Below are 13,968 nucleotides of genomic sequence, written 5' to 3'. Positions count from 1 at the left end.
TGTTGAAAATCCGCACTCGCAATCCGCCTGGTTTAACTTTCTGGTTTCACCCCAATAGGTCTCTGCGAGACCTAAAAAGGCCTCTAAACAATAGCATCACAAGTCTTTTGTTTGTTCCTTTGAGGTACGAAAAAAACGAAATAAAATGTTTACAAATTATTATCTATTAGACGGGGCATGGACATTTATTAATGAACATTTCTTATAGTTCGAAGGCCCTGTAGGCTGGTCTTCTTGTCAATGTTCACGTGTAATTTTACCTGTTCTAAGATGGCCGACATTCTTGTATTTGCGTCGAAATGTCCCCACTCCTTTTCCCCGTTCCACGCCTATAGCTCGTTTCTAACTGTAACAAGAGAGAACGATCCTTTTTCAATATGGCCGCCAAAGCTGACGAACTTTGCAGAAATAGAAGACAGACGCATTTTGTTGACAGTGGTGGGTGCGAAAGCGTCTACCTGGTCAAGTTCAATGAACTTTAATTATATTTTGAGAGAGCAGATCACCCCCAGGGAGAGGCTGAAGTTACCTTTGGCGAAGGATGGCCGCGCACAGAAGGAGTCTGCCTCAGAATGTGAGCAACTGGGAACTTGTATGGGCAAAGGGCAATAAAGACTAGAATCACATTATGGTGCTCTCATTAGGGGGCTGCAAAATATGTCTCGGATGAGTCGCAGACCGATTAGCTGATACTGTCTAGTTGCTTTGATTTGGTGGTGTCTCTGCACATAAGACAGAGGGATCTGCGGCTTCTGGACATTGGGATGGGGTGGTAAGGCATCGAGAGTAGCATTGTTGTGTGATTTTCATAAAAGGGCGCTAGAGGGTATCAACCACTACCCCGGGAAGACCTGTAATTGTGTGAGGTACGGGGTTTGGGGGTGAGTTACAGAGAGGGTAGAACGGGAGTTGCCTCCCCATAGGCGATTTCGAAGAGGGGAAATCTGCATGTCACTGGAGCGGGACGACAAGCTGTGTGAAATCGTGTGTACATCTGGATCAGAAGGAGACTAGGAGATACAAAGCATCAGCAATGAGAGCATGTCAAGCGATTTAACAGCAAGCACGATAAGAAGCCGGGGCAGTGAGAAGGGAGACACTAATGCATCAGACTGCCTTTTCCATGCAACCACTCCTTGATCGAGATAATTGGAAAAGGAAAGAATGTTGGAGTAAATGATGAACCTGGAGTACAAGCAGTTCTTAGGTGTGGCGTACGGACTGCACATCTGGAACTTAATGCTCCACTAAAAGACATGTATCTGGGCAGTGGGAGTGCACACACCGATTGTCGCTAACATATAGAATTACAAATGATTAACAGTGAAGGACGTAGATGTTTTCCACAGAGGTTCAGACTGACATCAAACAGCCAATGAGAGCGCAAAGCTCAAATGGTGTATGTTGGCACTCTAGATCCTGCAGTGAAAAACATTTGCTTTTTTCACTTTTGCCCACTTACAATTTTATGCTCTATATAAAATCGTCCATACATAATATGACCTAACCTGCTACAAGAGGCTGCTATTAAAATGCCCCCGGAATCCCGCCGCGGCCGCCCCGGAAGTCAGGCACAGTCGCCTGTGACGGGGGCGGGGCCACGTCCAGACCGGAAGAGGAGGCAGGCGGAGTCAATGCGTCTCGCGGCCCGGGGCTACTGTGAGCGGTGTAGAGCCCCGGGGCCGCGCCAGCAGGAGGTTGGGCGCCGCATGCTGAGAGCAGAGTCCCCGACATTGGCCAGGTAAGTTCCAAAAGGCTGGGGGGGCTTGGTGCACGTCTGTGTGTGTATGCATGTATGTGTGCGACGGTGACGGCGGGGGAGGGGGGCCTCGGTGCACTTGTGTGTGCGCGCGTGTGTGTATGTGTGAGGGGGGGGTGTCTCTGTATGTATGTATGTGCGTGCGTGCATGGGCGCTTGTGTGTGTCTGTGTGTATGTATGCGCATGCGTGTGTGGTGCTTGAGCTTCCCAGGAGACAGCGCCTGGCCACAGCACGCGTTCGCGTGCGCGTGGCAGTTTCAAATCGCCTCCAAGGCGATGCGCGCGGCCGGTACTGTCTCCTGGGAAGCACAGTCGTCAACAAAAGATCTCTGGCGAGACACAGCGCTGACGCTCTGTGTTTTCGCTACGAGACCTAAAAATGAGCTGTTTCTAAGGCAGCAAGATTAAAAAAAGTTTTACTCTCAACAACATGACCAGTAGCAAAAAACTGATGTTATTTTGAGTGTTGTGGTGCTGGATAGGTGAGAAGATGTTATTTGTCAGACAATCTGGTAAATATCAGAGAACATTATTTAATCTGCTGATCTAAGTGTTTGGCCATTTCAAAGGTGATAGTGAATGAGGAGGCAGCAAGAAGTGACACCATGATCCTAAACCATCCACACCTCTCTGGGCCTTACTGCAATGGCCACCCGAGCACCCCAAGCTTAGCTCATGCACCTTCTCACCCCAGCAGGTCAGGACTCACCATAAGTGAGACAATAAGAAAGCAAGAGACCCTGGTCCTGAGGAAGAACCACACTCTGAAAGAAGCAAATGCTCCGGCAGTTGTGGTGCCATCTTTCCACTTAGCTAAAATGCACAGCCAGGCTGTTCAAACTCAGAGCACCTTATGGTTAGATCAGCGGCGACCACGCCATTAGGGCGGAGGACCGTCACTGCCCTCCTGCCAGTGCAGCTAAAGTGAAAAATAGAACGGTAATACAACGAATTACCATTTTATTTTTCACTGCTCCCAGCCTGAGCAGTGTTTGGGGGTGGGGCATTGCTGTTGACTGGCTGCAGAGGGGTGGTGCTCACTCTACCAGTTTACACTGTGCATGCCTCTTTGGCCGAAGGCCAGCCTGACTTGCTCAGTGCAAACCTCTCCACCTAGCTGTCTTAGACAGCTGGGTGGAGAGCAGTCACAGCCCCCCTGTGCTTGCTGTAGGGTCAAGGCAGCCCGCTTCAGCTAATCCTGGCACTGCTCTCATGCTGCTCATCTGCAGCATCAGGATTTGCAGAATGGGGTGCCTGAGGCTCCTTGAGGTGCCTGCCATTGCGCTGACTCCAGAAGAAAGAGGGGAGAGCAAAACACGGGTAAGTACGTTTTTATTTTAAAAACTATATTTTTGCCCCCCACTGGGTTTGTCTCTCGGTCCCTCCTGACGCCCCTTGAGTGTTGAGGGTCCCCATCCGCCACTGTGTTAGATTCCCTCTGCCTACATTCACAGATCCATAACTTTAGTCCAGATTATTACAAAAGAATGTGATTCCTGCAATCTACAGCACTCTTCCTCTAACAGAAAATCCTCCCACACCTTCAGTGGCTCTCCCAAAGCAAGAATGCAAAAACAAACTTCTCTCTCTACAGATTTTCAGAGGTTCCATAAAATTGTATGAGTTTATTAAAAAGTTAACCAGTCTTTTTCCAGTTCCCTTTCCTCTGTGAAGATAAAGAGGCAGACATAGCAGGATATTACCCCACAGGGGGGCTGCTGATGATTGTGTTGTCATTGGCCACAAGTATAGACAGGTTAACACTCAATTATACCTAGCTCACCCCTGGACTCAGTGATTCCACTCTCCTGGGGAACTGGCAGCACTGGAGTCTCCCCGTCCATATCTTTGCACTAGACATCCCTGAGAGTACACAAAGATAGTTGCAGCCAGATGCACTCTAGCAGCCAGCTGCGGCCCGTGCAGGTAAGAGCGGTGAGGCCAAGTGGGGTTAGGGGGATTTCGATAGATGTCGACAAGGGGAAATTAATTATTTATTTATTTCGGATCGTGGTTGTCTGTCGACCCCCCCCCACACCCCCAACAATAAATCAATAAATCATTGACACTTATAAAGCGCGCTACATACCCGTAGGGTCTCAAGGCGCTGGGGGGGGGGGGGGGGGGGGAGGGGTGCCGCTACTGCTCGAACAGCCAGGTCTTCAGCTTCTTCCTGAAGGAGAGGTGGTCTTGGGTCAGGCGCAGGTCGGGAGGGAGGGAGTTCCAGGTCTTGGCGGCCAGGTAGGAGAAGGACCTTCCTCCTGTGGTCGCTCTTCGGATGCGGGGGACGGCGGCGAGGGCGTGGTTGGCTGATCGGAGGTGGCGTTTGGGAGCGTAGAAGTTGACTCGGCTGTTGAGGTAGCTCGGGCCTTGGTCGTGTAGGGCTTTGTGTGCGTGGGTGAGGAGGCGGAAGGTGATTCTTTTGTTGACGGGGAGCCAGTGAAGGTCTCTCAGATGTCCGGAGATGTGGCTGGTTCGTGGGATGTCGAGGATGAGTCTGGCTGAGGCGTTCTGGATCCGCTGGAGTCTCTTCTGGAGCTTGGCGGTGGTCCCGGCGTAGAGGGCGTTGCCGTAGTCCAGTCGGCTGGTGACGAGGGCCTGGGTGACGGTCTTCCTGGTCTCGGTGGGGATCCACCAGAAGATCTTCCGTAGCATGCGTAGGATGTTGAAGCACGCCGAGGAGACGTTGTTGACTTGCCTGGTCATGGAGAGGGAGGAGTCCAGGATGAAGCCCAGGTTGCGTGCATGGTCTGTCGGTTTGGGTGCGGTGCCCAGGGCGGGAGGCCACCAGGAGTCGTCCCAGGCGGAGGGTGAGGAGCCCAGGATGAGGACCTCCGTCTTGTCCGAGTTCAGTTTCAGGCGGCTGGTCGTCATCCACTCGGCTACCTCTTTCATCCCTTCGTGCAGGTTGGCTCTGGCGGCGGCGGGGTCGTTGGTCAGGGAGAGGATCAGCTGGGTATCGTCGGCGTAGGAGATTATGCTGAGGTTGTGTTTGCGTACGTTGGCCGCGAGGGGGCTCATGTAGACGTTGAAGAGGGTGGGGCTCAGAGATGATCCTTGGGGGACGCCGCAGATGACTTCGGAGGCCTCTGACTTGTACGGTGGTAGGCGGACTCTCTGTGTTCTTCCGTCGAGGAAGGAGATGATCCATTCCAGCGCCTTGTCCTGGATTCCGATGTTGGGGGCCTCTTTGCCCCATTGCACGTACGTGCACGGGCCGCAGCTGCTAGCAGCATTCTTACCAGCCCCCTACCAAGTCCTAACTGCGTCTTTCTGAGACCACTGGGGATTTCATTAAACAATGCTCGGTGATACACCTAGTACCTTAAGGGGGCAGAAGGAGACACAAAACTATATTCTAAAAACAGGTTTCATTAAGAGGAAGCCTCTAAGAAGTAAGTTGATGTACATAGGATGTGCTCAAGACTAGTGCAGCTATTTTTAGCACCCTTGGCAAAACAGCATTATGACATCGAGGTGCTTCCTCACTACTTTCTCCAGCTTTGGCAAAGTCATTAGGGGTGGCATTCATGGCACAACAAAAGATTTGAGTGTGCAACACATATAAACAGCATCTGTGTATGCTTGTGTTCAAATGCATTGGCACATTAAATCCAGCCTATTCTCTTTGTCAATTATTTGTTTTTTGTTGTAGTTTTTTTTGTCCTCATCTCACCTTTAAGCACTGCCGTATTTTGAACCTGGGCTCCCTCCGGCCAACTGCGGTGGCTTAGGTCCCCAGACCAACTCCTTGTACCGGAGTTTTAAGGTGTAATCATTGGACTGGGGGTTATTGCTTTTTTTCAATTATTTGTATGTTATTTAGTAGCTTTACTTATGACACAGTGAATGCTACGTACTCCATTTCCCTTCCATTTTACTCTTCCTTACATTATAACTCTTGAAGGAAGATGGAGAGAGGGTTACACAGGGTACGAAACGCCAAGAAAGAGAGGGGACAAGTAAAATGAGATGGGAGAGAGAAAAGTGAGGGGATGGGTTTGAGAGAAAGGATGTGCGAGTAGAAGAAAGAAGGAACTGGGGAAAAGACAGTCTGTGATGAAAATCTGTTGTAAAAGGGGCCATTTTACCTAATGCACCCCATTTCTTTCCAGAAATTCCATTTTGGCGCAGAATTCCCCAGCCCTGCCTTGCAGTGGCCAGGCTCACTCGCTCCTCGAAAGCGCTCTGAAAACTACCGCGGTTGGTGGGGAAAAAACTGGCAGGATTTCTCTTTGGTTTTTGTATCCATTCAGGATTCAGACCTGTGTTTCTCGAACTATTCATGCTGCCAACAGAAGTGATTTATTTAGGAGGCCTTTGTGGCATTAAAAAAACCTCTTCTTAGCTCACGGTATCCCCTCCAATAATGTGGTAAATAAACCGTTTTAGTATGATATGCAAAGAAAATGTACTTTTAATGAGTGAGGCAAAATGTGCACATGGGATGAATGCCGCTTTGCTGGTTCGAGAGCAAAATATATTCCAATAATAGATCATTTTGATTTTTGGCGGGGTCATGCACCCTTTCATAACCTATTAATAAGGGCGATAAAAATATTAAGCCTTATTGGTCATATGTACAATTTATTTCAGCGAGCTACACATTTTTTAACATAAACGGGTTCACTTTAAAAAAAGAAAGAAAAAAATCCAGTCTTTCGAGGCACAAAACAGACAGCCTGCTCCTGCTCAGCCGAACATTCATGACAGAGGTGACCCCAATTGACTACAGATATTTATTTTACTACAGAAGAAAGCAGAGAGCTCATTCAGAATGTTGCCCCAGGTACATTTCACGGCTGTGACACAGTCCCGGGCCCAGGCTGACAGGCAGAGCTCACTCATAAGTCATGGCCGCCGGCCAAAGTAAATGGCGCTCTGTAATTACACGTGACACACACAGGAACACTCCTGCGGAAGCCGAAAGAACACATGAATGAAATTGTTTATACTCCGACAGAAAGGAAACATTTGCGTGGATTGAGATTTTCCATCCCAGCAATTTGTAATTTTAAACTAATATTTATTTCTTATTAATAGTGGGGCTAAATGTTCTAGACGTTGTCAACTTTATTCAATTTTCTGTCTGAGACATTGTACCACCTGTCACACGGGTTAGGAACGAAAGGCTACTGGAACCTAAACAACTCTATTAGGTCATGGGACAGCAAACTTTGTCTCTGTGCCTTTAAATAAACAAGCAAACTCACCGCCGCAGCCCGGCTTCAACAGGAAGCCAGGCAACCTTTGTTGGGACGGGGGCGGGGCCGGACACGCGACCGGAGCTTCCCAGGAGGCAGGCTGCAGTGGCTGGCGCATGGCTCCGGTGCAGAGAGAGGAGAGCCCTGCGTGCAGCCGGCGTCCGCCCGGGAAGCCAAGGAGCGGAGTGCCGGTGGCCCTGTGCCCGTTGACGTCGGAGTGAGCTCCTGCGGAGTAGAAATCCCGGTGAGTGGGGCTCCGTGCTAGCGTGTCTGTGTGTATGCAGGGGAGAGGGGGGCGGCAGCGTGTGCGTGTGTGTGTGTGTGTGCGTGCGTGTGCGCGCGCGCCTGTGTGTGTGTGTGCGTGCATGCAGAGGGGTGGGGGCTGGCTGTGTCTGTGTGTGAGCAGGGGCTGTGAGTTGAACTGCGCAAGCGCGGCTCAGACGCGCACTCCCGCGGTCAAAACTGAGACTGCAAAAGTGCGCGTCTGAGTCTTGTCCACATTCCTAAATACGGGCCACATAAGGTCTGAAGCAGACACTCTCTATGCTCACGCATTGAGAGTAGGTCTGCTCGACCTTTTTTTAGGTCTCGCGACCTATCGATGTGCGCAAGCGTATCGAGCGGAGCGAGAATTCATGTGGCGAAAACATCTTCAAACCAAAGGGCTTTCAGCCCCGCGGTTTTCATGCTGTTCACGTGAACCACGTGATTAAACATGCACGCGCATCGGCAACATTTCTCAATCACCCTCCCACAGGCACGCCCCCCCACCAGGCTCTCCCGCCCCCATCAGGTTTCCCTCCTAATCCGCCGCAACATTTCTAAATCACCCTCCCACAGGCACGCCCCCCCACCTGTCTCCCGCCCCCATCCGGCTTCCCTCCTAATCCGCCTCCCCTCGCTCGCATTCCCGCCCCAGGCTCTCCCGCCCCCATCCAGCTTCCCTCCGCCATCTGCCTGCCACACTAGAGCTGCGGACGCCTCAATCTCCTCCCACCTCTCATGGCCGTCCTTTCTGCCCGCCAGCACTTCAGTTCCGCCCTGAGAGCATGGTATTATCTTCTTATTTCCATCACGTCCATCGCTAAAAGAGAGGAAGGCTTACAGGAAACATCCTCTGCAGCGGGGCTTATCTCGACTGGGACAGTAATTCAAAGTTAAATGACGCCCCCCCACCAGTCTCCCGCCCCCATCCGGCTTTCCTCCGAATCCGCCTCCCCTCGCTCGCATTCCCGCCCAAGGCTCTCCCGCCCCCATCCAGCTTCCCTCCGCCATCTGCCTGACACACTAGAGCTGCGGACGCCTCAATCTCCTCCCACCTCGCATGGCTGTCCTTTCTGCCCGCCAGCACTTCAGTTCCGCCCTGTCTAAACCATGCCTCCTTTCTCGTCCTTGCCTCCGCATCAGTCAATCAGATGCCCGTTCTTGTTTCTTTTTACTTTCAAACTACTTTTTTCGACTGGGACGGTAATTCAAAGTTAAATGACGCCCCCCACCAGTCTCCCGCCCCATCCGGCTTCCCTCCTAATCTGCCTCCCCTCGCTCGCATTCCCGCCCCAGGCTCTCCCGCCCCCATCCAGCTTCCCTCCGCCATCTGCCTGACACACTAGAGCTGCGGACGCCTCAATCTCCTCCCACCTCGCATGGCCGTCCTTTCTGCCCGCCAGCACTTCAGTTCCGCCCTGTCTAAACCATGCCTCCTTTCTCGTCCTTGCCTCTGCATCAGTCAATCAGATGCTCGTTCTGGTTGAATATTGTGATACACTCTTTTTACCACCTCAAGTAATTTTGCATCAGAAGTTAAGTGGTAGAAATTATATAGAACGCGTTTTGCCATTGGTATGGCCTGGTAGAACTGTCTAGAGTATATTGCAACATGTCCATCACAGAATACATTTAATGTGGTTTCTAATTGTGTGTTTTGCTTCTGCATCGTCAAGGCCGGTTAAGTCATGCTCATTGATGGTGATGTGTTATATGTATTATCACTGCGTCTGCACAGGTCCGGCTAACTCCCGTTCTTCACAGGAGCTACTTCTCTATTATTACTGTGGTTGTGCTTTTTTATCCATGAACAGTGTTCAAGTCCTGTGAAAGTTTGAAAGAGCGCCTGCAGAAGGAATCACGTCTAATATACTTCTATGGCTGCACATGACTATTTTTTTTTTTAACCGTAGCTACCAACTTTTTTTATTTTATTTTATATTGTACCTTTACGTAGTGCGAACACTGCCCAATAGTACTGAAGCGCTTCACATGAGCACTAGCTGCCTTGCACAAGGACACATTCTTCTTTTGTAGGCACAGGGAAAGTGATGTGCCCAAAATCACAGGATATTGAGCCGACGCCATCATTTAAAAAACACCAAAAATTAGCGGGGCTTTAGGTTTAGCCACTTTACATGTAATTAATTGTGTTTAGTGAGGAAAGCCTTTTAAAATGCAAAATAAACAGCGTGATTGTTGCTGCTCTCTCATTGGAAACAAACACTACATTTCCCAGCGTGCATTAGGCTGTTCCTCAGAGCTTGGGTTTTGCAGGCGCTTAAACACATCACAACGCGTGCTCAATTTCCATCACAAAACGTGAAAAAAAAAATAATCAAACCATAGCTCATTCGAACAGCTTCTTCAAACGATAGGTTTGCGAGCACAAAAAAATAGGTTTTATTCATTGACAGAAGTCCAAAACTAACAACTAAAAATAAATGCGTTTTCAGGATTCTGTACTACAGCTCCTAATGAAAGCCGATTGAAAAACACAGCCTCGACAAAATATAAATCACCCACAGTGAAAACAAGCACTGGCGTTGCCAATAGGTCTCGCAGTAGGAAAGTTGGAGCTATTACAATTGCAAATAACAATGCCTTTTAGTTTTGTTTTCATTTTAAAAACATAAAGGGCTTTGTCATTTACAAAACCAATAGCTCCAACTTTCCTACTGCAAGACCTATTGGCAACGCCAGTGCTTGTTCTACATAAGAGTTAAAATCTCAGAGTGCGCATGTCGGTCATGTCGAAATGGTGGACATGGTATATGAAACCGAGACTGCTGGTTTCTTGTGTGAAGCTCGTAAACTCCTTATTATTCTCCGGTGAAGCTCGTAAACTCACAAATTTGACTTAAGAAGCATTGGCAAAGCCAACAGGTCTAGTCTATGCTAGGTCTGTTGGCATTGGGAATTTGTTGACACACTTGTACAGCAGTGTGGCTGCTCTGCCTGCATACCTTAAAGAGAAAAAGAAAGAAAAGTGCTTTGACAGTCTCTGCTGGCACGGTTTATTATTTTTTTTATTTAAAAGCCTGCTGCACAAAACATGGCTTAAAAAACATTGACGGCGCCAATGCTTTTAGTTTTTGAAACAATTTCTGTGGCATGTGCTTTCTTAAAAAAAAGAAAGTGTCACACTAGCAAGCCAATGTCTATTGGCTTTGTCCAGAAACTTAAACATTGCACCCACACTGTAGAGGTGGCGTATGGGCCCTTCCACAGTGGAGAATAGGTAGGGAACACCTGGAAGAGGATCACTGGGTCTGCTGGGGCTTTTTACATCACTGCGGGTCCTTGATACAGTTTCAGTCTAACCAATTGAGTCTGTAAACGTGTTCCTTTCAGATGAATTGAATGCATAGGTACTGGAAGCAGGAAATGCGGTGGGTGCTGCAACCCCCCTAAAAAAGCTAGAGTTTCGAAGGTGAGAAAGATGCCTTTACATTTTGTTTTATTTTGTCACATTTACTGTGCTTTAAAAATAACGAGGTTAAGAACGAGGTTAAACGTCAGACTATGTCTTCTGAGAAATTGCTGCTTACTATTTTAGCTTGGGAATTGGCGTTTACGTTTCTTTCTCCGAGTAAAAAGTGTGAGGATGACAATCTTGCGGGTGTGAAAGGAAAGACCGTGGGATATCGTCTTTTCTAACACAGAAGGCAATTTAAATACCTACAAATGGACTGCACACATATTTCAAAATATATTGGCATTTAATACATCACAAATGAGGCACCTGGTTTGTGTAATTCTGAAGTGTGAGGGAATTTATTTTTATTGGGATTAAAACCAATCTAGACACTTTAGTTGGGGATGCCTAGATAAATATTCGCTGACACCTTATGTCTAGATAATATTGTTTGCACTCTAAATAGTTTAATCAGTGAAATGTATTTCTTTCCAAATTAAGTGGCCATTTCAATGGAGAATGTGTTGTATGTAAATGACAGTGCCGTGCCAAACCATGCCGCAGTGATATATTTGGTTCAGTGCTCCAAAATACACCACCCGCTACATACTGCACCCATACCACTCTACCCAAATGGCGTGGCTCTTTTGCTTCACTTATTCGTTGTGTGATGCCTGGATTTTTTCCTGTATCTATAAGATCAGTATTGTAACATTGACGGCGGCACACTAGCTCTAAAAATTAAATTGTTCCAGCACTGCTGATTGCATGTAGTGTTTTGTCTTACGTGGATATTCTCAACATGTCTGCCTGGCCACCTCGCAGAGTGGCAGGAATCTGCCAAGCTCATGAGTCACAAAAGATCACCAAGCTGAAGAAAATGTAACAAGCAGAAAAAAATTATGGATTTTGCTTTTGTCAGGGAGTTAAATACAAGTCAAACTTAGATCTTTTTCCTCTGTGACTTTGTGTGTACCCACAGCTTCTCTTTGACTGTGGGGTGAACTATTTTAATATAAGGGCTATGTAGCGTGTGGATGCAGATTCAATAACTGATGATGCTGTCTCGTCATAGCCCGTGCACAGATTGACTCAGCGGCAGGTTACCATCACTGTGAAGAAGGAGGACAGCACCTGGTGGCCCCGACTTACCAAGCAAGAGAAGCGGCCCGTTTTCTTGTCACCAGATTTTGATCGTTGGCTCGAAGAGTCTGATGCAGAGATGGAACTCAAAGCAAAGGTAAGTTATTTATTTATTTATTAACAAAGAGTATGGGTGTTATATTTAGAGTGCTCTGAAGCGCAAGAAGAGTACAGAAATGTATACAGAAACCCTCCTGCAGCAAGTGTAGGTTTAGTTAAAAAAAACTGGGTTCTGGCATATACAAAGAACTGCAGTTATTTTGGCAGCGACTGTGAGCATAGAGGAAGGGCTTAAATGACAGTACTTAACAACATAGAAAACAGACTGTGTCCACTGAGGTCCCAAGATCTGTATGTGTATGCTAATAACAAAGGGAAAGCAAATGTAGATCTGCCACTCATACACAGAATGCTCGTGTACCTTAATTTACTTCTTAGTGAGTGCTGTTAACCAGTGGTAGATGAAAGACTTGAGTACCTCTCCAAGCCTGGCCTGTCCACCACAGGGCACCAGGCTGCGCACTGGAGCGAGACATGTGCGAGCAAGGGTATGGCAGCAACTGTGTCCCTATGGGAGTCCTGCTTTCTTAGCCCCTGCTGTTCTTGAGAGAGTAAGTAGAAGATGTAAAAGCATCTTTTTAACTGTTTGCTTCCTAGACTTTATCTTAAACCACACGCACATTAAATTTACGGAAATATATCACAATGCCAGGACAGACATCAGAAAATACGGGCAGTCCCAGCAAGTTCAGGCAGTCTCGTCATCCCAGTCAAGGTAAATCCCCTGGGAAGTGATGCCCTGGTGGACGCTGATTCTCCCCAGGTGATCATAAACCACCCGACAAGACACAAACTACCGGGTTCTATACATCAATTGCTTGTAGAAGCCTAGGGATACATTAGGATGAGGTTCTCGGTGATGGACGCCTCAGTGCAAAAACCCTGACTCAGAGTCTGGCCAATGCAGAAGTGCTGTAATCAGCCTTTGGTGGTTATGTTCATGTGTCGGGTTTTTTTTGGACGAGAAATTTCCCTTTTCTCATTTGAAGCTATATTGAACACTTAGTGGAGTTTTAGATGCGTAAAGCAGACCTTTCCCACTCTCTCTCCTTGTGCTGCAGTTGCCTCCCTCTATGTGACCACTCAGTGTGATACATAGAGCGTATAGGTGATGCCAGCTTACTGAGATATTGTGCTGGTGGATAACTGAGCGAGAAAGCAAGAGAGCCGTCATGTATGGCGTACACCACCACCCATCAGAAATGTTCTCGCTCTTTTTATCCTAGCGATCCAGCATTAAGGAAGGTTGAGTTGAAATGCACACTCATGACTTAAACCTGTAGACACCAAAGGCAGTGCTCCTAGTAGCCACGCAGTAGTAACGTTGTTCTAGTTCTAAGTTATTCTCAGTTTGCGGAGTTTGTTATATGCTTAAGGGTGGGAGACCTTCCTGTTGAAGTGTGTGTTAACCTTACTCCATTTCTCGTGTGTGGGCATGTGTGTCTGGAAGTTTGTATATGCTTGGGTGTGGGAGACTTTCCTATTAGTGTGTGTCAGCCTTACTCCATTTCTCGTGTGTGTGCATGTGTGTCTGGAAGTTTGTATATGCTTGGGTGTGGGAGACTTTCCTATTAGTGTGTGTCAGCCTTACTCCGTCTCTTGTGTGTGTGCATCTGTGTCTGGAAGTTTGTATATGCTTGGGTGCGGGAGACTTTCCTATTAGTGTGTCTTAGCCTTACTCCATCTCTTGTGTGTGTACATGTGTGTCTGGAAGTTTGTATATGCTAGGGTGCGGGAGACTTTCCTATTAGTGTGTGTTAGCCTAACTCCATTTCGCGTGTGTGTGCATGTGTGTCTGGAAGTTTGTATATGCTAGGGTGCGGGAGACTTTCCTATTAGTGTGTGTTAGCCTAACTCCATTTCGCGTGTGTGTGCATGTGTGTCTGGAAGTTTGTATATGCTTGGGTGTGGGAGACTTTCCTATTAGTGCGTGTCAGCCTTACTCCATTTCTCGTGTGTGTGCCTGTGTGTCTGGAAGTTTGTATATGCTTGGGTGTGGGAGACTTTCCTATTAGTGTGTGTCAGCCTTACTCCATTTCTCGTGTGTGTGCATGTGTGTCTGGAAGTTTGTATATGCTTGGGTGTGGGAGACTTTCCTATTAGTGTGTGTCAGCCTTAC

The 13,968-nt window shown here is 47.9% G+C and overlaps 1 protein-coding gene across 1 annotated transcript in view; it reads left to right on the top strand.

Annotated features, from left to right (window-relative positions):
• Positions 1 to 13,968, top strand: part of HACD3 (3-hydroxyacyl-CoA dehydratase 3) — a 362,043-nt gene that overhangs the window by 232,502 nt on the left and 115,573 nt on the right. Inside the window, exon 4 of the mRNA XM_086958018.1 lies at positions 11,722 to 11,886. Coding sequence (XP_086814144.1) covers positions 11,722 to 11,886 — 165 coding nt within the window. The remainder of the gene's footprint in view (positions 1 to 11,721; positions 11,887 to 13,968) is intronic.

This window comes from Lissotriton vulgaris, chromosome 2_1, assembly GCF_964263255.1.
Source record: "Lissotriton vulgaris chromosome 2_1, aLisVul1.2, whole genome shotgun sequence".
Lineage (NCBI taxonomy): Eukaryota > Metazoa > Chordata > Amphibia > Caudata > Salamandridae > Lissotriton > Lissotriton vulgaris.
The sequence above is the reverse complement of the archived record's forward strand: the minus strand, read 5'-3'. Positions and strand labels throughout refer to the sequence as shown.